Here is a 26,204-nt window from a genome sequence, read left to right as displayed (position 1 = left end):
CTTGAATGTGAAGATTAAAGAGTTGTTATGTTCCTCATCTTATCTGAATGATTCCAGTTGTCATGATTGTTTGTTTGTAAATAGTTAGTGTTATCTGAATAAACGATGGATGTTATCCGAATAAACAAAAAAAAAAGAATAAAAGATGGATGTTTTGATGTATGAGGAATGTGTGACTTCTGAACTCTGAGAATCTTACCTCAGGAAATTTCTTGGGAGTTAGGTTTACACTTCATTCCTTTTTAGTCATCCTGTGTTAGGAACTTTAGGTGGTACCTTATACTGTCGTCTTAGCGTTGCAGGTCGCAAATCTAAGTTCTTCCTATCTTAGGAGATGTGCCATCACTTCCTATCTACATAGATTAGTTACTATCAGTTTTTTTTTTTAACCACATTTTCTTTTCTTTACACTGCCATCTTTTACTTTTCTGTATCTTCTCTGAAGTTATTTGTCTCATTTAATGTCAGTGAAGCAGCTCGTGGTATACAGAAGTGCTCAGAACTGTCAAAACGTATGCGTCTTGCTTAGTTCTGGTCTGCGTATGTTTATTAGAATACAGAAGTTCTCAGTACTGTCAAAACTTATCAGTTTTGGGTAGTTCTGGTCTGTGTATGTTTATTAGAAACAGAAAACGAACCTCTAGTGGTAAAAAATCCCATGAGATAATGTCTCTCTCAAGGTTGAACCAAAGATTGAAGGCCGGTGTTGGTAATATTTTTCTCTGGGCCTGATATTGAGGTATATAAAGTCAGCGTTCTAGATATGAATAGCATTAGCTTTGTAAAGGATAATAGAAGTGAATTACAAAGTTATGGGAATTATTATTTTATCTGATTGTAGGAGTAATTCCAGCTGCCTTCGATATACTGAAACATCGTTGTGTTAGTGGACAGTGTGTTAAATTATGGTCAGTATATACTCGTTCTTTTACCAGTCTGTGGTTTGTTACATCTGTATCCTGCAAGATACGTTGAGGAATCTCCTCTTTTTTTCTAGTTTTTCTGGTATAAATTTAGTTAAAGTTAGCATGAGCCTAAAATTTGGTTGTGTGTCAGTTTTTATGTATTATGAACACCTTTTTCAATTATAGATTTTTTTTTATTGAGAATTTAACATTCCTGTATGTGCTGTGTATGGAGATTCATTACGTGCTGTGTATGGAGATTCATTTTTTTTAGAAAAGGAGACACAGAGGGGTGCTGATATACAATATAGAACAAGAGGGACACCGGTGTTGATGAGAATTTCGTTTATTTGTAAACTTTCGTTTTTATTATATCTAATCCACATATGTTAACGAGAGGCTGTGACATCCCTATAGCCTCATAATCTTTTTATTAAATACTCATATCCTAATTTTTAGATAAAAAAAAAAAACATTACTTGATGTCAAGTAATTCATACATTTCTGGTATCAATGCCTAACTCATTTATAAGATAAGAAATTGAAAGGTCCCGAACATAAACTGTAGAAATGAAATGACAAAATTAAAATGATTGAACGCTTAACAGACTGCAGGCAAAGTGGGTCGGAAGATTTCAGTTATTTGTGATACTTGTATTGTAGAAAAGAAACCAATGACGCTTAAGTCCCTTGTGGAATCCCGCCACTCGGATCTGTCTTGCGTTTCATTTCCATAAATATCCACTTTTCTCCAGCTCTCAGTCTCGTAGTTCTTCTCCAAAAAGGTCTGGGTCTTCCAACTCTCCTTGTGTCCAGAGGGTTTTGCGAAGGACATGCCGAAGACAATTCCTTCTCCCCTTCATCATTATCTCATCCAGATAGGCCTATTGAACTTTCGTAGTTTACCTTATAGTGTCATTTCGCGCTGTCTTGCCGTCTTGCTCCCAATACTCTAACTTTCATTCTCAAATTGACAGAGTCCTTTAGATATAGTTTCGTTATTATACCATGATTCATGAAAATATATCTGTACATATTATGCCGAAGTGTAATTGATTTATTTTTTGCAATATCAGTCTATTTGATTTCCTAATGTTATTCAGCCTCTGTGAAAGACTCGGCATCATTAGTCCGTTCTCCTCCTCTGTTTTCCATCCCTTTGTACAGACGTTGTCGTTGTTTCTGTTTTCCATAATTTTATCTTGATTCTCATCTCTCTAGACATTTGATGCATCTGTCAAGCAAGCTTTATAAATCTTGTGGCGTTTTGCTAATCAAAACAGCATCATCTGCCTGATGTAAGTCTCAGCTGTATAATGTTACTCCAATTTAAGCCTCTTCCATCTCCAACCACCATTTTTCATATAAAATTCATGAGGAAGACAGCCAACTAGCTCCGGCAAAATCACTAGACACGACTCCATCAAGATAAACTTTGCACCTGCTTTGTTCATAGATGCTTTCAGTTAGCATAGTGACGTACGACCTTCCATAATTTTTGTCTGTGGGTTCTGTCAAATTCTTATCCGAGTATTCAGTATGGAGAAAGAAATTCATTCAGATCCTTCGAGATGAACAAGATTGTTTTAGAAAAAACATGAATTTTACAGATAAAACCATCTCGATAACTCTTGTTGATTACAAGGTATTTGGCAGTGAAGTTTAATAAAATTCTTGATAATTAATGGCTGCAAGCTGAAACTAACTATCGAGAAACGACGAAAAGGAAAGTTTCCCAAGTGGTAAGGGTAGATTACATTGAAGGTAACAATAAGAATCTGCGTATGTAAACTTCAAAGCAGAACTGCTGGAAGATGCTAAAAGGAAAAATTAAAATATTCAAAAACTAATGCTGTTGAGCAACACTGAATGCCCTCATCATCTCTGTGTGACTTGGGCTCTAACGAATTCCTGACTCTTCCGCCCTTCCAGTTTCGTCATCATCATCTCATCATCATCATCATCATCATCATCATCATCATCATCATCCTTGTTTAGTTTTGGAGGCCCTCCTTTCGCCCTAATATGGTCCAACCGGATGGTCCCATTTATGCTTTACTTGCTGGATATATAAATATATATATATATATATATATATATATATATATATATATATATATATATATATATATATATATATATATATATATATATATATATATAATACGTTCATCCATGGCATAACTAAGTTCGAATAAATGGTTATTGGTTTCTTCTTGACATCAGTCTAATTATCTTCCTACTTCATAGGGATTGCTTAACGTACTGAATAGTCGAGGTGCCGAGTATTCAAAGGTCCTTTCAATATCTACTAGCTTCTTTTAATAGGTAGCCCGCATTTAAATACTTCTTTATGAGAGCAACAATTCTTAGATGATGGTAATTACACATAAGTTCCTCACTGTCTTTACTATTTCCACTTCTGTATTTTATTTTTATTTTTATATCATACTGATTTTACTCGCGCATTATCTCTTTTGGTTGTTTTTAGCTTCAACCTTGTTATGTTCAGCCAACTCTGCGTCCTCCATTACATTCCTGTTTTGGTGCTAATACCATCAGTGTTGTCCATACTTAGGTATAAGTATATTATTCATCATTTGCGAAAAACTTCCACTGTACTTCATGTTTTTGTTCAAGTCCAAAATACGTCTAAAATGATGCACAGTAAAGGCAAGAAAATTATTGTTTAAAATATTTTTTCAACTTTTGTTAGTGGCATTGCTAGTCGTGCTCTTCTTAATGTTTTCCAGTAATATGATTTCAACCTTAATTTGTTAATTTCTACTTTATTCGTTATGAGAATGAATATTTTATCATCGACGCAACTTTAGCAGTGGTAGAGCTACCATTATGCATTAAAAAGTTAGTGTCGTGTAACATTACGTATAAGGACCGTTGAATTGCGCATCGTATAATTTAAATGTTTAACATGCCACAATCTAAGTTGAAAAAGGAAAGAACTTGATTTAACATTACAAAGAAACGGGAGGTTGAAGTTTCTCGAGAAGAGCCGATTTGCAGTGACACGTGACGAAGCATGTCATTACTTCTCCTCTACATATTGTCGATATAAGCCCTGAGAACTTCAATAAATACCGTTCCATATACATGCAGTACCACAAGGACAAGAATGTCTGAGACGAGGTTCGCTGAAGAAGTGGTAACGGAGAGAGAGAGAGAGAGAGAGAGAGAGAGAGAGAGAGAGAGAGAGAGAGAGAGAATTACTCCGTATTCGACTAAGATGGCAGAGGAGTGGGAGGTTAAAAGTACATGGCATGACTCATGCATCTATTATTTAGATAATTATCAAGTGGACGATAGTTGGTCGAAAAGTCCTTGAGAGAGAGAGAGAGAGAGAGAGAGAGAGAGAGAGAGAGAGAGAGAGAGAAATGTTATCAAAGTTAACTTTATGTTGTTTCAGAGGTCAAAGCTCCTTCTCAACCTCTGGCGAAGAGACTCAAGGTTAGCATTTGTCATTTGCTGTTTCGTGCCTGTTATCTCCCATTGTACATGGTTCAGGGGCAAATGGCTCTTCTTCATTCCCAGAACATTCTGGTCGCCGAAAGTTGAAAAAAAATTATGGTTTCTTCCCGAAATACCCAACTCTCTCTCTCTCTCTCTCTCTCTCTCTCTCTCTCTCTCTCTCTCTCTCTCTCTCTCTCTCTCGTTAGTTCGTGAAGTGGGGTGGGTGATAATTATTTAAGACTTTGTTATTAAAATTCTGTATAAAGTTGAGATCATTTAAGCTGAATAACACTACTCCTTTTGACGTAACTGAAAATGAGTGAGCGATTATTAGTGGGTAGCCTTATCATCGGAATATTATTGTATACTTATTTCTCCGAAACAGTTCCTAAAAGTCAGTGCAAGATAAGAGAAGTTTAATAAATTAAAAATTTTAACGGGAAAGTCACTAAATATTTAAGTTGCCACTCGTTTGGGAAGGTTGGCTCAATATCTTTTAGTTTTTGTGAATCCTTTCTTGCCAGAAACATGACAAAGACATCTGTTGAGATTCACTGAATTAAGAGCGCTTTGCTGTCCCTTTCTCTCCTTCTCTCTCGTCAATTATACTTGTAGAATAATCTCCCCGATTCGGTTTCTTGGAAGTCCCATTCTTTGACCTCTTGAGGATGACTGAGAGTTAATCGGCCACGTTGTCGTATGTTTAAAAAACGCTAAGGAATGTGAACTAGGTCCTTTACTGTAATGAGAACTCGAGCTATGATACTTTTCGCTTTCAAGAAACACTGAGCGTTAGGTTAGTTATTTCAGAACTGAATGTCTTAACGCATAGGTAAAGATAAAAATTAAGCAATTTTTTGCTTATTTTTTTAATATTTTAAGACTGTTAATTTCAGTTTGGTTGTCTAACATAATTTATTGTATAACTCATGCTGTCCCTTATATCAGGCCAGATTCGTTTAAAATGTTTGTGCTTGAGGCTTCCTGTGATAATATTGAAGCTCTGCTCTCAGGTAGCAGGAGAATATGATCGTCTGGGAAGTGTTAAGATAAAGAGTAAATGTTTGACACTGAATTTCATTAGTAACGGGTATTTCAGTATACAAGTATAACATAATGGCCTTGAGCAGAAATAATAATAATAATAATAATAATAATAATAATAATAATAATAATTATTATTATTATTATTATTATTATTATTATTGTTGTTGTTGTTTTGTTGTTTTTGTTGTTGTTTGAATACTTTTCTTCATTGCCATCTTATTTATATGCAAGTAACAATTATTGAATTTTTTCTCCAATATATGAAGTTTTTTCACGTCGGTGATTTCACCGGCTGGATCTGGTCTCCAACAAGAATGACGCTAGTCATAATGACGTCATGCATGCCTCGGACGTTGGGCATCCCACAGGGAAGGGCGGGTGTTGGAGGTTGGCCCTGAGAGGAGACGAAGCTTCTATGAAGCCAGGAAGGCTTGATTGGCCGAACCTGTGCAAATAAACGTAGATGACTAATGCCGTGGGAAGAAGAGTAGGGGATCTCGTTTTTGCCGATTAGTTTTGTCTTCTAATGAAGAAACTTCCAGCAAGGCGATATTATGTGAAAGCAGAAGGTTGTCTCCTCCCTTTGTTTCATCCTGCCCTGAGAGGGTTTTAGAATGTCGAAAGGTCTTGAAATTATAGTATATGTAAGTAGTAAGGTAAATGCGTATAAGTTATTAGCACAATTTCTTGGTATTTGGGCATAAGGAAAGGTAGGTAAGTCAAGAGACGGAACATTGAAATGCAGTAGTTCTTTAGCGTGTTATAGGGTTTGAATTATGATATTTTTTTTCAGTAATTATTACAGGACTTGTATTATCATCTCCGTCAAATAGTTAGATCATGCTTTAAATAAGAACGGTTTAGGCTGTAATACATCAAGTAACCATAGTATGCGCCTGATGAAACATCGAGATGAAACACTGGTGACAGTGTATCAAAAGAATTTAATTCACACACAAGTTAATTTGAATGCTTTAGTGTAATAACTTCATTATTGGGTACGAATTTGTCGTGGCCTAAGAAGAAAACGCAACGGCATGACTTTGAGGTCACCAAAAATCCCGAACGAACGAACGAAATGAAATAAAGGAGCAGCTTTTTCAGAACGTAGTTTAAAAAGAATATATTTTGGAGGAAAGTTAGTCCTTAAAGAAATGGAACTGTATCGGTATGAAAATAACGGTAAATATTCTTGCCGAGATCACTTGAAATGTCAACTATTGCTCGTACCGAGATCACTTGAAATGTCAAATATTATTCTTGCCGATTTCACTTGAAATGGCAAATATTGCTCGTACCGAGATCACTTGAAATGTCAAATATTATTCTTGCCGATATCGCTTGAAATGGTAAATATCATTCTTACCGAGATCACTTGAAATGGTAAATATCATTCTTACCGAGATCACTTGAAATGGCAAATATCATTCTTACCGAGATCACTTGAAATGCCAAATATTATTCTTACCGAGATCACTTGAAATGGCAAATATTCTTACCGAGAACACTTACAATGGCAAATATCATTCTTACCGAGATGACTTCAAATGACAAATATCATTCTTACCGAGATCACTTGAAATGCCAAATATTATTCTTACCGAGATCACTTGAAATGGCAAATATTCTTACCGAGAACACTTACAATGGCAAATATCATTCTTACCGAGATGACTTCAAATGACAAATATCATTCTTACCGAGATCACTTCAAATGGCAAATATTATTCTTACCGAGATCTCTTCAAATGGCAAATATTATTCTTACCGAGATCACTTCAAATGGCAAAAATTTTCTGACCGAGATCATTTGAAATGGCAGATAGTATTCTTACCGAGATCACTTGAAATGTCAAATATTATTCTTACCGAGATCACTTGAAATGGCAAATATTATTCCTACGGAGATCACTTGAAATGGCAAATATCATTCTTACCTAGATCACTTGAAATGGCAAATATCATTCTTACCGAGAACACTTGAAATGGCAAATATTATTCTTACCGAAATCACTTGAAATGGCAAATATTATTTATACCGAGACCACTTGAAATGGCAAATATTATTCTTACCGAGATTACTTGAAATGGCAAATATTATTCTTACCGAGATTACTTGAAATGGCAAACATTATTCTTACCGAGATCACTTGAAATGTTAATATGTTAATATGGTGAAATACCGTAGCCTTGAGAGCGAACATGACATGCCCTTGAATGTCATTGTGGACAACAGGGGGTCACCACCTGTGTAAAGAATATAAATGACCTGTCTTTATTTCCAGGTTATTCTCTGGTCGTAATTTTTTATTATATATTTTAATAGATACGGAAGCCATTTCAGAAGGCTTATATTTCCGTAAAGTGCTATGATCCGTTCATTATAGGCAATTAACTTTGACGAATGACATGCCTCAAATTATACTCGTTACAGTAAGAACTACCTGTAGTGATACCAGGTAAAAAAAAAAGGAAGTAGCTAGTACGCTGAAGGCCACCGTGCCATTGGAGGATGGAGCCAACTGGTATCCGAAGAGAGGGCGTGGTGTGATTCATAGGCATCTAAGATCATTCCTCATGCACCTTAGCGCCAGGTACCATATACAATCGGAGGCAGAATCTTACGGCTCATGTGCTTCAAATCCGTTTGGACCTTGCATGTCCAAACGAGAGATGGCTGATCGAGGCTGTGATCCCGAAAACTAGATATGGGCGGCTTTTTGTGAGGGGTGGTTAATACTGTCCTTGATAAACATTTGCGTTGGGACCTGAATGTAAACTATCGGCAATTAGTGTTATTTGTGGGCTGGGCTTCCTCGTCATAAGAAGCTGAAGGGTCGCGTTCCCTGCGGATTACCAATTCAAGAATTTCTTTCGGTTATCATGAGACTAACAAAGTGTGATTTCATAGGTTATTTTTGACAGTTACTCTGCCCAATGGAAGCCGTCCGTGCAGGATTATCCGTTACCATACCCAATTGTAATATGTTCCTCGGACTCAGTCCGTTATCGTGTCCTTGTGTTGGATAAGAAACGATTGTACCTGACTGCTGCGTTAGTATTGTTTCGCCTATGCGTGAGATACAATTGAAGGACGTAATTATATAGAGAAAAATCGTCCTCAATTTTCTTGATTGTGCATGGAAATATTTTATCATTAAGTGCAGACCACCTTAAGAGAATTTGAATAAGTTACATCTAGTTTTCGTTTCCTTCAGAGCTAGAATGTGGCGTCACATCAAAGATTAAACCTGCATTTTACGTTACAGATAAAATTTAGAATATTTAACCTTTTGCTGTCTTCGATTTAAAATTTTTGAATTCGTGAATTCAAAAATTGTAAATGTCGGTCGAGTATTACAGAGTTGAAAACGCGTTAAACGACATTCTTTTGTGTGTGTTTTTTTTCTTTGCCTCATATATTTGTAATAACATTGCATTTCACTCAGAGATTAGCGAAGTAATGTTACGTTAATTAAGAAAAGGACAGGAGAGGGTCTAAGGAGAGAGAAAGATGAAAAAATTTGGTTACAGTGAATACGGAAACTCGTAGAGGTAGAGGGAGAGGGAGATTATGTGGTGCAAAAATCAAGTCAAGTTGAAAAACAGGAAAAAGATATGGTTAGTGTCTTATGACTGGTTGGAGATTGTATTCCAATATAGGGTTTTTATGGTAAATACCACTTGTGTTGAAACCATTCGAATAATGAAGCAAGATGCTATGAAACTATGATCCATATCCATCAGAAACAAAAAATGTCAAAATTCTTAGGTCTTATCACAGAAACCCAAACGTGGGATTCCCAGTGAACAAGTTGCGCAACAGGGACAAAAAGTTTTTCATCGAAATTATGGACTAGAAAATAAAAAAAATAAAACCGTTGAGCACAAAGCACTTTACTTCGACAAGCACCCACATTGAAAACCATTTTATTTCTGGAATAGATAGTCGAATTGATTACCTTCATAACTCTCAGAACCTTGAGGTGACCCGATGTTTTCAACGAGTTATTTCCTTCCGATGTGCATGGACTGTCAAAATATGCTCCTGGCGATAACCTCTATGACTGACGTCATGACATCTTTCGATCAGATTTGTGGTAAGAGTTCTTCCAACGAAAATGATTATGAGCTTCATCAGAATTCAACAAGTGCCGTGTAAGCATTTCTGTAATTTTTAATACGCATTACGTTGACGCAGTTAGTTCTCGTAAGTCTTGAGGTGTATTCAAAATTTTGATATACTGGATTCGATTTAGCCCTTATCTGAATTTTTGTGAACTGGTATATTGCGCTAGAAAGGAGAATGCAAGAGCTTTTTGTTATGCATATCTGAGTCGGTACTTAGCTTTTTCATTTTTTTTTTGTGATACTCCTTGGGCACGCTATAATATCACTTGACATGTAATTGAAAATTTTTTCAACCTTATACCCTCTTTTGAATGTGATAAAATAGTCCACCTTGATGTGATCAGAAGACACATTATTACACACACATTATTATATATATATATATATATATATATATATATATATATATATATATATATATATATATATATATATATATATATATATATATATATATATATATATATATATATGTATATATGTACATATATATATATATATATTTAGATAGATAGATATAGATATATATATATATTATATAGTATATTTATATACACACACACACACACACATATATATATATATATATATATATATATATATATATATATATATATATATATATATATATATATATAATTTTTTTCCATGGGAAGAATTGGCGCTGGAAGGTTCTATCCTGCTGGTTTTCCACAGGTATTTTGGGCTGAGGTTGCTAGACCCATGTCCATATACCATCGGGTTGTAACCCAATACAGTTGTCTAACTACCACGTCTTTAATTCAAGACAGGTCTACAGTGGCAACCTCGCATTTAGCGGAACATGCCAAAAGCTTTCCGCTTCTTAAGATATTAAACGGGGAACCTTTTGCTAGTGAGGCGAATGCACTAAACACAAATAAAACAGATTCACTTGTCAGTAAGTCCCTACTGATGTTTATAGGGCTTATGTGTACATAATAATATTGTTAAAATAAATATTTCGTGTAGATAAACAGAACCATGGATATTTATTTGGGCTATGTTGTTTCAAATGTTTTGACTTTTATTTATTTATTTATTTTTTTTATGAACCTTGTTCATTGCTTGTTTGTTTCATTTGGTGGCCACAGGAAACCATGATTAACTAGTAGAAGGACAGATTGTGATTTTTCCATGTGTTTTGCAACTCATTCCGATTAGTTTGTGGAACAGGAAGCAGTTTTAGATATGTTAACTGAATCGCAAGTGGATGTTGGTATGTAAATGATGATTTATACCATGTTCCAGATCTCGAATTTTTTAAGAGGTTTGACTCCTGATAAAATGGCCTCGTTCTCTATTCCAGTCTTAACATTCTGTGTATGTATGAGTGTTTATATGTTTGTTCCTGGTACCTGATGATATATTGTCTCCTGACAGCCCAGTTGCTCTAAATACCTGTGCTGTGCGTTCTCTCACGTGCATCGAATTCCCTCTCTCCCATTCCTGGTCTAGTTTTGAACTCCAGTTTTCTCTGGGCGTCTTGAATAGTCTTCTGACATAGGTTAACAATAAGCAAGTGTTTTTAAAAATCTGCAGCTTGGGCTCATACGCTTTTGTTCGTAATGTTTTCTTATTTCAGTTTAAATGGATTCATAAGTAGAATTTATTAGGTGGGTCTCAAGGGAATATTCGTTCAGTGTTGATTAAGTTTAGTCATACCTTTTTTACCAGGGTATTGTTAGCGTCTTAGTAGATGTTGCAAATTACTCCCAAATGTATGCCATGAAGAGGTGTATATTTGATTTCAGTTTGGTCCAGAAATAGAACTAATTAAGTTTTCTTATTTCGAATATTGATTCAATTTAATTATTCTTTTACAACCGAGGTGTTAATATATCTTGGTAAATTTTGCTCATTACTCCAGAATACGAATATACTCCCCGGATGAGGAATGGGAACATTTGAATCGAGGACTATTCAGTATTTAAATGACGTCGGCTTTGCGATGGCAATAGTACTCGTTTTCAGTCTTCCTTGTTGTGATTGTGTTGGCATCCGGAGGTGTTGTGGGGGGGGAAGGGGGTGATGTCTTTTCACCTGGGCACTGTGTGCTTCCCTTCTTCCCTTGGTGGCAGACCCACCTTGGCCTACTTGATAACAATAGCGTGGCAGAGGTGGGGAAGAGTTCTTGGCCAAGGTTGGGCAATAATTGGGCGAGCGCGATGGTAGCTAGGTTAGAGCTCTCTTGCTTTCTCATTTTTTGTTTTAATCTCGATTCTGTTTCGAGGATGTTCGATACGACGCTGTGGCCTTGATGACGTGATAGTGATTTTATGCTGCCTTGCATTTTCATTAGTTTTTTCATATAGCTTTGATCGTACTCTCCGCCCTTGCTGGTGTGAGGTAATCAAATCACGTGTTTAATCTCACGTTCGTATCGCCTTCAGAATCGTACGATATGCTTGCCCGCATTATCTCTGACGCTGCTTTTGTGGTAACGGTTTCTCTAAACTGTTCTCTTTTTTGTGGGGAATATTGTAAGCTCTTTGTCGTTTCGCTAGTAAATTATACACACACACACACACACACACACACACACACACACACACACACACACACACACACACACATATATATATATATATATATATATATATATATATATATATATATGTGTGTGTGTGTGTGTGTGTGTGTGTGTGTGTATAATTTACTAGTGAAACGACAAAGAGCTTACAATATTCCTACACACACACACACACACACACACACACACACACACACACACATATATATATATATATATATATATATATATATATATATATATATATATATATATATATATATATATCACGTGTGTGTATGTGTATTAGCTATACTGTTGTCACGAGATTGATGAATTTAAGCGGCATTAAGCTTAGTCAATGCTGGACCATGCTGGAATCAAAACCATTAAAAAAAGAAAGTACCTGTTGCAGTTGGCACGTAACCCCCTTGAATGTATGTGGGGCAGGTGGGAAAGCAACCTCATGCAGAATTCCTTCTGAAAACCGGAAGGGTACCACCTTCTGGATTCATCCACCTTTAATACTTCCCCAAACAAGGTCTGTCCTAAGGAAGTCTTGTTACTGGACATAATCCTCTTAGTGGTGACATCTGCCTCTTGAAAACTCAAGAGTCAGGTTAAGTGTTCCAAGAAATCCTGAAGTTGGAGAATTTCACTTTCGGGAAGGGATTGACATGATATACTGATCACATTGTTGACCTTTTGAATTTGTGATATAGGAACATTTTTAGTGCCTTTTCACATTCTGTGTCCTTGTGCTCTGCAAAAATGGTGATTGTAAACAGGATTCAGTAGATTCCAAAATACCATTGGAATGATCCGGGGTCAGTAGCTTCACAGCTGAATAGAAGGCAATCGCAGTTCAAACTCAGAGCCTTCCCACACATGAGGACAGTGCTCTGTGCGTTGATGGATTCGTTCATCCAGAGAACACGCCTTTTACATGCAGCTTTTGCCAGATCTTAGGAACTCTCCTTTAAGTTTGGTCAGGTATGTCGAAAGTGAAGAGAGGGAATGGATTAAGAATTGTACCGAGTTGAAAAACAAGAGTAATTATTGATTTTTTTGTTGGTGATTTGGCGTTGAAATCAGCTAGTATATTAATAAAACGTTTAGGTGACTGGTTGCATCCAGCCATACATTCCTGACTTTATCTATCTATCTATCTATCTATCTATCTATCTATCTATCTATATATATTATTTATATGTGTGTGTGTGTGTGTAGTGGTTGAGTAGTAGGGCATAGGGAATGCAGTTGCAAGGTTCACAGTTTTATCCCGGCCTTCGGTGCACTATAGTCGTCCCAGTTGTAAATGGGTATGAGGATCAGCTGGGTTCAAGGTATTAAGGCATGGGGCCAGCAACCTCATCCTTAAAGACATGCGGAGAACCGGAAGGCTGTACCCTTTTTGGCGCCACCCCGTCTAAAGTGGAAAAGATGTGCATGCTACTAGAAAGGTAGATTTTGTGGAATGTCCCTTTTTTTTCTAAGTCTGTGTCATCCATCAGAGGACTTGCCAACCTTTTTTCTTCTTGTGATAACAGACTGGGGGACTGCCGTGTAATTGGCACCCCCAAAAGAGATTGCCAAGCCAGGCAAAGGTACACGCACGTGATTCGTGACTTTGGAGGTGTTTGCCAGCACTTTTTCATTTACACCGTGCGAAGTCGGTTGTTTTCTCTCTTGTGTTTTGCTAATGGGAGATTGTGATGCAATCCACTTCCCCGGTTTAAAGTAATCGAGAGCATCATGTTTATTCTTTGTCAGAATGCGTGACCTTTATTTGGCGACAGTAAATGATGAATAAATGTGCATATGCTTGTGTTTGAGAGAGAGAGAGAGAGAGAGAGAGAGAGAGAGAGAGAGAGAAGTAAGATCCTCGGAGTTCCCCTGTGGTGCTTAAAACAATCTGCGATCGACCTTGACACGATTGTTTCATTTTATTTTTTGTGTAAAACATTTATTTCCCCTTCCTTGTTGTAATGAAAAGGGATAGAAATTTCTAAAGTTCTTTGGCAGTAGATGTAGTTATGTAACGAAGTTCATTTTTCGACCCGAGAGAGAGAGAGAGAGAGAGAGAGAGAGAGAGAGAGAGAGAGAGAGAGAGAGAGAGAGAGAGAGAACGATTTTGTCCATGACGTTAGTGTTAGTTTTTAGTATACTATTAGATGGCTGTGTTGCTTGAGGCATGTCACTTGGGCGTAAAGTTACAACGAAATCGGCACTATGAGTAATGAGTTAGTGATTTTTTTTATAAAGTGAATTAGTGACTCTTTTGTCTCCTTCATTTTGTAGTGCGTTTCAAAGATAACTGAGTCTCTCTCTCTCTCTCTCTCTCTCTCTCTCTCTCTAAATTGTTAAGTGAAAAACGTAGGTAATCCGTACTCAGTAATTCTGAAGGAGTTCTCTCTATTCTTATTGTTTATAGTTATGAAAGGAGACCAGAGACAAAACGTTTTGACTCCCCACGAATTCATTCTGGTCAGTTTTGCGAAGTCCTTAAGTTGAATTTTAAATCTAGCTACCTAATGTTCTGTTTGTCCGTTTCTGAAAGTATTTGTATATTGTACGTACTCGTAGTTACATCGTATTTTGGTAGGCATTTTAACTCTCTCTAAATTTGTTTAACCGCCCTTGATATTGCATACATTCATTCAGAGTAATTTATGAAGCTTGCTTTACACACACACACACACACACACACACACACACATATTATATGTTAGATACTTATACGTATATACACATGAGTGTATAGGCTATACAAGTACATTATTAAGATAGCATGACTCAAAGGGTGAAAGTAATTTTCACAGTAGGATTTTACGTTACGATTTTTCATTTTTATTTTTATTTTTTTTTCCGAATTATACTGTGTATGATGCTTAGCTGCTAACCACACAAATTCATTATGTGATGCTGCGGTTTTGTAAAATTACAAGGAACACTGTATCTCGTATTTGGCCTTGACGGTTGCCTCGCGTGGAATCTGTTATTTGACCGTTATTAGAGTGTTTTCAAAAGTTAAAATACAGACTAATCAAGGAACTGAAGTTATATAGCCACAAGACCACCAACTGCAGCAGTTACAACAACTTGTAAAGGCTTCAGTGTTTGTGGTTTTAAGTAATGAATGTCTCTCCGGCGTCGATGACCGTAGTAGTATTAGTTTTAAATGTTTATTCATCTCTTTAAGAAGGGGTTGAGGGCCAATACTTGCGTAATCCCATTCATTGTTATTGCTGATGAAATGTCAAGGCAGGTATTTTTCCCTTTTTTATTTATTGTTAATGAAATGTCAACTCAAATATTCTGAGACTTGTTGTTTATGAGCAGTCGTGTCCTTAACGTTTAGCATTTGTTGAGAGCTGGAGGCATCTCTTTTAAATACAAAGTTTGTATAGAAAACACCAAACTTTCTTGAAGAGGGAAAAAGAAAGCTTTTTTCACATAAATCTTAGTGTCAGTTATTGGAACATACTTCGTAGCTGCATGGAAGACTAGTAAAGTGGAGCGTTTGTTTTTCAGTGCCTGACTCAGTGTACGAGTATATGTTGTTGCATCATCTGATTGCCCGAAGTATTTGATTTTGAACTCTCCCTTTTTCGTCACGTATATTTCATCTGGCTCTGTTTTCACTTTGTTCCTTTGTAGAAGCCAGTTAAGGATTTATTTTATCACCAGCAAAATCCATCTTGTACTTCCACCAGTTTCATGTCAGTTATTTGGAAAGATCTTTTTTTATACTTTATTTTGGACCTTGTTTTTGTAGTGTTGGAAGTCCGAGATGGACACTTCTCAGATCAAGCTCTGAAACTGTAAGAGAAATGCCAGTGGACTTTTCCAAATTAGGTGATGACATGCCTATTTTTAATCTAAAAAAAAAAAAAAAAAAAAAAAAACAGGAAGGTAGCGAATTCCGCTCTGTAGACATGACTTGTCTGGAAAACTTGTCAAGAGCGTGACTTTTTCAGAAACTTCCTCGTGTTACGGAATAACGAGATTTTTTTTTTCTTTTTATTCCTACGACCCTGTTGTTTTCAATCGATTTGAGTTAATATATATATCATTGTGAAATTAACAAACCCTTATGTTCTAACGAGACTTTTTTTCATTACAACGACCTTGCTGTTTCATTTGATAGGAGGTAATGTAAAATTGTCAAATTTAACAGTCCTTATGTCTTAAAACCATTTGTTTACCTGCTTATCATTTTTTGTATGTTTCTTAGAGTTTGCCCTTTGTTTCCCGTTCATATAGAAAGAAAACGAGCTCATTTTGAATAATGCCTCCAATCAAAAAATCAGCTTGAAATTGCTGATGTCACTATTGAGGGAGCATGTCAATACGCGAACATTTCCAGCGTTTAAATGCCGTGCCCAGAGATTTCCTAGTGACAACCTATGAACACTTATGACCCTTTGTCTGTTAGCTTTCACTTTCGTTCGACCTCCACCCAACATGCGATCATCGAGTGTGGTGGATACGGGCCCAAGGTGGTATAGGACTAACGTTATATGTTTTGTCTTCGTCCGGCCAGTATTTAGAAATGCGCCCTCTCTCTCTCTCTCTCTCTCTCTCTCTCTCTCTCTCTCTCTCTCTCTCTCTCTCATAAACACACACAGACACACACGCGCGCACACACACACACACACACACACACACACACACACACACACATTATATATATATATATATATATATATATATATATATATATATATATATATATATATATATATATATATATATATATACAGAATACACACACACACGTGTGTGTGGGACCGTGTTTATTTGAATCTTCTTCCTGTCTTCAAGGAGGGATAAACAAAACTGTTACGATACTACTATATTATTTTATTCATTCCTAAGCCGACAGCTTTTTCAACCACCAATCCTTGGTCTTCGTCAGGGCTACTCTAGATTCACAATGGAACTGCATTCTATTATGTAAAAGAAAACAGCCAAAAATTATCGAAAGACAAGAATTGAAATGACTGTACCATATATATATATATATATATATATATATATATATATATATATATATATATATATATATATATATATATATATATATGAATGTCTTTTCCTGTAATACTACAGTGTAATATGAAAATAAGAAGGCCCATAAAACACTATTTAAACGTTGAAACCATATATTTCGGGCACTTGTTTCTGTTTTGTTCACTGGTAGAATATGGACAGGTGGAAAGTTACAATGGTATATATACAAAAACATGAAGGTGTGGCCTTAGGCCTCCGATGTTAAGGGAGGTGGCGTTTCTTAAGAAGGAGGAGATTGACCAAATTCCTAATGAGGCCAAAACCACTAGGAATTTGGTCAATCTCCTCTTAAGAAACGCCACCTCCTTAACATCGGAGGCCCAAGGCCACACCTTCATGTTTTTTGTATATATACCATTGTAACTTTCCACCTGTCCATAAAACAGTGAAAAAGAAACAAGTGCCCGAAATATATGGTTTCAAGTTTAAATAGTGTTTTATGGGCCATCTTATTTTATATAGATATATATATATATATATATATATATATATATATATATATATATATATATATATATATATATATATATATATATATATATATATATATATATATATATATATATATATATATATATATATATGTGTGTGTGTGTGTTAGTGTAGAGAGAGAGAGAGGGAGAGAACTGAGTGTAAGATAGAGGTAAATGGCACAGTATGTTTATGGAGTTGGAGTTGAAGTGTGCAAATGAGCTCTGTAAGTGTTTCGAAGTTCACCTGCGATTCGCAGTTGAAAGATAAACATGGGCACGACTGATGTTTATATTTCATATTTCAAGAAATTGCTGTAAATAAACATGCGCAGAAAACTTCCATAACATCAAAGTTTTCAGTCATACACGAACGCTGAGTAGATCCCAGCACGGATCAGCTCCCATTCACAAATAATGCCGATGTCCGTTATCCTGGTGGCGCTCTCTCATACCCTGTCATTCTGTTGTTCCAGCACTTACTTGGTCATCACCTCCTCCCAAGAATACTTAATTACATAACCATTTGCACTAACCTATCCTTTTCTTAATGCTACACTAGTACACAGCACATTGTAGACTGTCAAAGGATCCTTGCAGAATCTTTTTTGCCTCCAGATACAGTGTTTGCTGACTTTTACTTTTCATCCGTTCCCTAAGGTCTCTTCCACCCCCCCCCCCCTGCTGTCCAACTTCTTGAGGTTTACCTTGCTCTTATTTTCACCTCTTATGTAAGAGCAGATTCTCCCGAGATTCTTATGAGAGTTCACAGATATGACTTGGTTGGGCCAGTGGACATTTGTGTGGCTAATAATAGTCGTCTGCACGTGACCAACCCCCAGGTTTTTCATCACGATGAATCGTTTTAGCACAATTGCCCCCCCCCCTTTTTTTTTTCCTACAACCTTCCTTATTCTCTAGCATTTTCATCTTATTTTTTTCATTCACATTCAACATCGAATTCCAGTTCCATAAGAGAGAGATGATTCAAGAATCGTCCAGATTCCAGTATGTACGTCATCTTAATTAATCTCGCTTAAGCATTTTGCAGTGCGTTCTTCTTCTTCCTTCGCCTATTTTGATTCCCTATTTCTTCCATCTTCTATGTTTTAGCATTGTGTGTAGTAAGGTAATTTTGCAGTCACAGTTCCTAAATGTAATTTCAGTAGGTTGGTAATCTTTTGAATTATTGGATGCTGTTCCTCTTGCGCTATATATTCATTCTCTCAAGCTACCGTTAACCCACATCTTCAGTTAGAGTCTGATTAACATTGAATGTTTTCCTGTTTGAAAGCCGTTTTGTTACTGTTATGAGGTTTCACGTGATTTCGAAGTCTTTGAGACTCTCTCTCATCGTTTTGCTTGAGACGGTGGACTCGCACATGTGGCTTGTGTCTGTTTTGCTCTTCTTAGCCTTGAGGAAGGTCGGAATTCCTGACGTATTTAGTGGGAGTTAATTCCTTATCGTGAGGTCTATTGTTTAGCGTATAAAAAGTGCTAATGGATTTTGCAGACTTCTGCTGGGAAAGCGGGGAATGACTCTTACAGTATTCGATGAGATCATTTCTTCTTTGCTTCCTTTTCTCGCTTATTTCATCCGATGAGGTCCTTTCAGAGCTGCAGTTGCGACCTTTAGCGAAATGAAGGCAACACATGCCAGGTGTCGCAAACAAATTTTTTTTCTATTTAATTTGACACACTTTGCCATAGTCATAGATACCCATATATATTATTGAGGGATTACCCATTTAGATATATTTTTTCCTTCTTTGGGAAGGAAAGTGTGACGAGTAGAACTAGCTTACATTAAGCTATGGTAAAGTACGCAGAATGAGAATTTTAACTATGAATCTTCTGTATTCATCCCCCCAATTAAAGCATGGATGGAACAGCTTCATTTTACAATATAAGGAAACAGACAGTGATGTACGTAGTCCTCAAGTATTATTATTTGCTGTCAAGCCAAGATATTACCGAGTGTCTCGAACCATCGGAACTTAAGTAGAAATAAGAGTTCAGTGAATTATATTAAATGATTAAAGGTTCAAGAAATGTCTGTCGTAATTGGACATGGACCTCAAAACTTAGCGCAGTGAGAAAATAAGTTTTTCGTATCGATTCACTTTCAGTAAACATGTTAGAATTAGAAATATATAGGTCATGGGTCATTAAGTGCGAGAGAGAGAGAGAGAGAGAGAGAGAGAGAGAGAGAGAGAGAGAGAGAGATTCTCAATATTTTTGTATGGCATTGTGAAGTTCGTGCAGAGTAGCAGCATCGAGTCAGCAAGAGAATAAAACCGTGTTCAAGGGCAACTTGGCTTCAGTAAAGCGTCTGACACGGAGGAGTGAAGTTGTACCCACTTCCTCTCTTTCTCTCCCTTTCGTCAAGAGAGTCTCTTCGCCTTCGACTTTATCGAGGGAGACTGCTTGGCCTGGGACAACTTCAGACTCGAACGGAACAGGATCTGAAGGATAACTGCCTGCGTGTGTCTATGTTTCATCGCCGCTTTGGATATCCTGCTTATGAGAGAATGCACCCATGCACCGGAGCCTAATGAAATTCACAATTTAGGGCCGACTTTTGTGTGTGCGTGAAAACTGGTCGTTGTTGTCTTGGTTGTATCGGATGCTTTCCCCTTTCCACCTGTCAGCAGACAAACTGAGAAGATAAAAGTCCCATCAGTTCGTTGTGTTCCCCTCTACTATTTCATTCATATTCGTGGTGAATCCATCTTGCACTAAACTCAAAACAGTACTTGGAAAATGCTTTTACCGATCTGTCAGTGATATATAAATAGGAATAGTGAATACATGAAAGTGAACTAGTGATACGTGAAATCGGTTGACTTCTAGAGAACTGCAATCTGAATTGAGTTCCCTCAGTAATTCAGACATACATCATCCTCAGAGAATTCTGTTCAAAATGATCGAAAAGAGAAGCAGAAAGTTTGAGAGGAGACTAAGCAAAGTCTCGGTGGGTACCTTTTCCTGTCTTTTTTTATTTTTTTTATTTATGTATTCACGTTCGTTTCAGTGCTTGAAATCCCTTCCAGGTAATTTGGTTTATGCAGGTCCTGATGGCCCGCTGCTTTTTAATTTCCTGTTATCATTATCCCGTCACCAGTTTTGAAGCTAAGTGCGTTGGTATGGCTATTTTTCGTAAGTGTAGTGTTAACCTTCAGGATGTAAACAACCTATCAGGGTAATATTCAGTCGTGTCTGCATTGTGATATGATTCATTACTATTCACCTGCTTCTGTGATTTCACGCTGGGCTTCGTTTCTTTTGTTTCGTACGCATGTGTTCCCATCCACGTAGGTCTGAGGCTCTGAAACCGTTTTTCCTTTGGGGAAAAAATGTTAAAGTACTTCATGGATGCGTTCCGTACATCTGTTGCTGTGTGCGTGTGTATGTGCGTATGTTTTTTTTTTTTTTTTTTTTTTTATCGGCTGATGCAACCTCACGTAAAGGCTAACTTTCTACTGGTAGCTCATAACCCGTTGTGGCTTTACTTTTAACATTTTAGTATGATTTGTTTACAACCATATACGGTGTACCAATTTTAGGATAACTGTTAAACTTAGAATTTAACCCCCTCCTGTAGTTATTCATGCATAGTTACCAGGTGGGATTTGGCACAGGGATATTTTGAGCACACACACGAAACAAAAACACAGCATTCCGCATTCCGAAAAAAATGTGTGAATGATTTATGTGATTTCTATTATTAGCATATTCCGCTTTCTCTCCCTGGCTCTTTTCTTCCTTTATATATATATATATATATATATATATATATATATATATATATATATATATATATATATATATATATATATATATATATATATATATATATATATATATATATATATGATGTATTTATGTATTTATCTCGTTTCATTAGTCTGTGTTTTAGTCCATTTGTAGCTTAATCCCCATATGAAAAAAAAAGTTATCCTCCAGATAATTTATCCTTCAGATACTACAGCATCGTTATTGAAATATATTCCCAGGGAGGTCTGTGGGTTTGAAAGCCCTTTGGTGACATTCATTGAGCGGTGACCAGCTAGACTTGGCGTACTTAATTAATTCAGAGAGCACGATGGCGTGCCAAGACGAATTGTCTCTCTTGCGAGCGTGCGCGCCTGCACATTCGCATGACATCTTATCGTTATCTTCTCCGCGTAGTATCTTTTGAATGTCGACATCATGATCTTCGTCATGAGGTGTTTTTTTTTAATGTTATTATTATTATTATATATATATATTTTTTTTTTGCGCTCTCACTACGGGCTTTATCGTCTCCCACGTAATATCTGTCGATTGTCGACGTCATGATTGTCGTCATTTGTTTTTCTGTCACAATACGGGCTTTGAGATGTAGTGAGTTTCTTACTGTGGCCTTTCTTATGTATCCCACCCTTTTAGGGTATGTGTTTTGCCATGTTTATTAACGGGATGCTGGATTTTATTGCTTTACGTCAAAACGCGGTAAAATCTAATCATGTTTATTTGTATTCTTCATCCCTCGTTAATCATCTTGAAAACTTACGTCTTTGAAGCTGCGATGAATTTGTACAAAAGAAAATAACAAGGAAATGTAATAAAATTGTTTAGAATTCGGGTAGATGTAAAACTAAGGAAAATTGTCTTGCTTTAGTGTTGGGTAGTATGTGTCCAAAGAAAATTGTTTTGACGAACTGTTTACTGCATAAGTAGGGTAGCTCGAGCTGAAGTGTCAGTTAAATGACCAGTTATCACGAAAATTCAAAAGAAGTTCTGTAGACTTGGATGTTTAAGAAGCTTTCTTGGAAGGTCGGCAACATGTCAAAGACATTCCGATAGATTTTCGTTATGTTATAAACTATGATGTGTGTGGTAAGGAAGGGAATTGTTCTTAAAAAAGAGAAGCAAAAGACTTAAGAACCTCTTATTAAGAAACCTCTTGGCAACTTTGTTAGTGGGCATTGATGAAAAGGTCGATGGTATCAGATTATGTAGCCCATACCCAATGGATGTAACAGAGAAGGAAATTAGGAAATGGCTTAATAATATATGATGCTTCAGTTCAGACTATAGATACTTAAGCAAATGTTTTCCAAGTCATTCATACACGTGGAAAATCAGGCGACCTAGGTAATCAACTCCAGAGGTCCAGTGCGCAAGTCACTAAATTATTATTATTATTATTATTATTATTATTATTATTATTATTATTATTATTATTATTATTATTATTCAAAGGTAAACCTTACAAGCCCACAGGCGCCACTGACTCGAAATTCAAGCTTCCAAAGAGTATGGACCAAGGGAACCCCACTTCTCGAAAGAGGGAACCCCACTTCTCGAAAGAGGGAACATTATCGGAGTCATGGAGTATAAAAGTAGGGACAGATTTCACAATCCAGTCACAGAACAGCGCATTCCGATGATGTCTGGATTTCCAGAAGAGTAAACAGGGGGCTGGCGAGCAGCGTTGCAAGGCCGCTATAGAGGAGAAAGATATCTCCTTCAGTTCCCGGCAAAAAAAAAATCCTCCAACATGCAAATCCTTTTTGCTAATTTGTTTATACTTTTATCTGTGTATTTGTTAACTTATTAAAATATCTTTATATATTTTTATCTTTATATTTATTAAATTATTATATTTTGTCTGTATATTTATTAAATTACTAATTTGTCTTTTTCCTTTTCTAATAACTGATCTCTTCTCTCTATATTTCCTATTAACTTCTTTCAAATGAACGTCTTATTATTTGGAAGCTTGAATTTCAAGTCTGTGGCCCCTGTAGTCTTATGCCTTATGAATAGGAGTTTATCTTCTGAATAATAATAATAATAATAATAATAATAATAATAATAATAATATAGTGACTTGTGCACTGGACCTCTGGGGATGATTACCTCGGTATTGCGATTTTCCACGTGTAAGAACGAATTGGCGAAGCATTTGCTCAAGTATTTATAGTCTGAACTCAAGCCCCATGTATTATTCTATTTCCATTTCAATTTAGATTAGTATCTTGGTATAATATCTTCCAGAGCTAACCGTACGTCAACGCATGCGCGTCAGCATTTTGTTTTTACTTCAGTCCGTGGCTCTGACCTTCAAACTATTACTTCCGCGTAAAGAGCATTAGGGAAATTGATCTGAGAGAGAGAATGGGAATCGGAATGCTTTGATCCTTGACATTGCCATTTCTAAATTCCAGACGTCTGTCCTTGGAAAAAACCGTTCTACATTTATTACAAGGTGTGTTTTTTTAATACCCACGTGTCGTTTCGATAACTTATGCGATTAATGAAAATGTTCATATAGGTATATTTGTAATTACACGTACCATGGGTAACAGGTAAGAATGTATTATTTGCATCTTTTGCAAGAGGAAAGTATTTCCCCATATATTTTCTCCCTCACCAGGTTTATCAAAACTGTTTGAAATGGGAATTGCTGCTAGTAATCAACTTTCAGGTTATGAAATCTGGTGAAACAATTCAGGCATCTGTAAACTTGTACTTTTTAAAGTGGTAGGTGAATTTTCGGTGGTTTCTGTGTACTATTGTTATTTTTTTAGGATGACAGGTCAACAACACCAGGACCATGTTGAATCAAATGAGACCACGTTCTTCTGTGGCTCAGAGATTGGTCTTAGGGGGTTTTTCTTAAGTCACAATTACTTAACTTTAAGTTATTTTAGATTTTTAATTGTAAAGAAACTGTTCATTTATTACATTGCTATGTGCGTTTTGACTTAGCACCATATCCTTTCACATATTTCTTGATATAGTCAGGGCTAAGTGGAAGCTTTTGCTGTTGCCCTTCTCTTCATTTCAAAAATGGTTGTAAACATGTCATAAATTTTTTTTTTTTTTTACGCAGCCAGTTCTTAACTCCTTTTGCCCTGCTGTTCAGTCCGGGATTTTTAAGGAACAATAACTATTTGTCGGTCTGCAAACTTCATTGTAAAGATGCCTGATACATTTTAATGCATAAGGCAAAAAATCGTTTTTTAATGTCTCTTCTTATGATATTCGAAAGCGTTTTATTGCGCTTCATAGCCTAAAGTTTTACCTGTTGTTTCATCACAAGAATGTCAAGCATTGGAACCGGCTTGTCGTCTTCTATCGTCAACACTGATCTTAGAAAGCCCGTTGTTTCCAGGTTCACTCGTATGCAAATGTTTCGAGAAAAAAAATGCGGTACAGATAAGGGAAGGATTCAAATGGCTTCACCCGTCCGTTGAGACAGAAATAGAAGGGAGGTGTCGAGCTTTGTCAAGACATCATTTTGATTAAATAACCCAGGACAGATTGCCAGAATTAGAAATTTAGACGTTGAACGCGACGTGTGTTCAATAGTCGTTCATGGATGGCTGATTTCCTTTTCCTCGTATTTCTTTTCAGTATTTCTACACTCGCGGAAGATTCTCGTTGTTATGCGGGTGTGAAGATCCCGTTGGCCCTTTCACTTTCGTTGTCTCCAACTGGTTTATTGTAGGGGCTCTTAGCCGAATCCTTGAAGGGATCCGCCACCCATCTTCATTCTGGTTTTTGTTACACTCGGGAAAACTGATCTCTCTCTTTTCCTAGTATTGTATTTGATGTAAATGTTCGCTTGGGAAACAACGAAGTAGTTGCTGCTGTGATTTTTATAAAAACGTCGCGTGCAGGAAGTGGTACGGCAGTATCGTAGGTTTGTCAGTCCACATATATATACAGTATATTAAAGGTGACGACTTACTTAAGTAGTGTTGTACATTAGAGGGCCGTTGAACTTTTTAACATTCAATTTTTTACCTCTATTACATTTCGAGTTGTGTAACTTCATTCTCCGTTTTCACTACTCCAACCGATTTATGTATTTTTGTTTCATACTGTACCTTAAAGGCCCTTCTTCCGGTCCGGATAATTACATGGGGCTATTCCGCTCGGACTCCTTAAATGGGTCCCGTGGTTAGCTTAATCAGTGACGTCACAAAACTATTCCGGGCGTCACTCGACGGGATCCGGGTACGGTCAGTCCCCGGGGAACACTGCCCGGGAATTTTAGAATAGTACGTAGGCGGTATGATTCCGTGGGGTCATAGTTGTGTTGCAAACTTCTGATTCAGAACTGGGATATACCTTTTGCCATCTATGAATATTCTAGAAACCGTCTGTTTCGAGCAAACGTACTTACTTGATTTCTTTGTCGTTTATATGGTATTAGTATTAACTTATAGGCTTATTTATAATAACAGGTTTTAGACCTGTCGTAATAATCCTTTTATAATCTTATATATATATATATATATATATATATATATATATATATGTATATAATATATAAGTATGAATAAATTTTTATATATATATATATATATATATTATATATATATATATATATAATATACAAGTATGAATAAATTTTTATCACATCACTGCGATTTATATACAAGCATTAAGCTACAAATGTCTTTTAATATCAATCGCTATATATCGGAAATATATATATATATATATATATATATATATATATATATATATATATATATATATATATATATATATATATATATATATATATATATAAAC

General features: G+C 36.3%; 1 protein-coding gene across 50 annotated transcripts in view; it reads left to right on the top strand.

The window, feature by feature from the left end:
• Positions 1–26,204, top strand: part of l(1)G0196 (inositol hexakisphosphate and diphosphoinositol-pentakisphosphate kinase) — a 525,389-nt gene that overhangs the window by 114,488 nt on the left and 384,697 nt on the right. For 3 of the 50 annotated variants that reach the window (XM_067124575.1, XM_067124574.1, XM_067124551.1), the window contains exon 1: positions 19,950–20,601. The exons of 46 other annotated variants lie outside the window; for them this stretch is intronic. In XM_067124575.1, coding sequence (XP_066980676.1) covers positions 20,551–20,601 — 51 coding nt within the window. In that variant the 5' untranslated portion in view covers positions 19,950–20,550. Of the gene's footprint in view, positions 1–19,949; positions 20,602–26,204 lie in introns of those variants that run through there. One more of the 50 variants, XM_067124539.1, reaches the window with a different exon arrangement.

The sequence above is a fragment of the Macrobrachium rosenbergii genome, chromosome 22 (assembly GCF_040412425.1).
Source record: "Macrobrachium rosenbergii isolate ZJJX-2024 chromosome 22, ASM4041242v1, whole genome shotgun sequence".
NCBI classification, from domain to species: domain Eukaryota; kingdom Metazoa; phylum Arthropoda; class Malacostraca; order Decapoda; family Palaemonidae; genus Macrobrachium; species Macrobrachium rosenbergii.
This window is presented reverse-complemented; position numbering and strand designations above follow the sequence as displayed.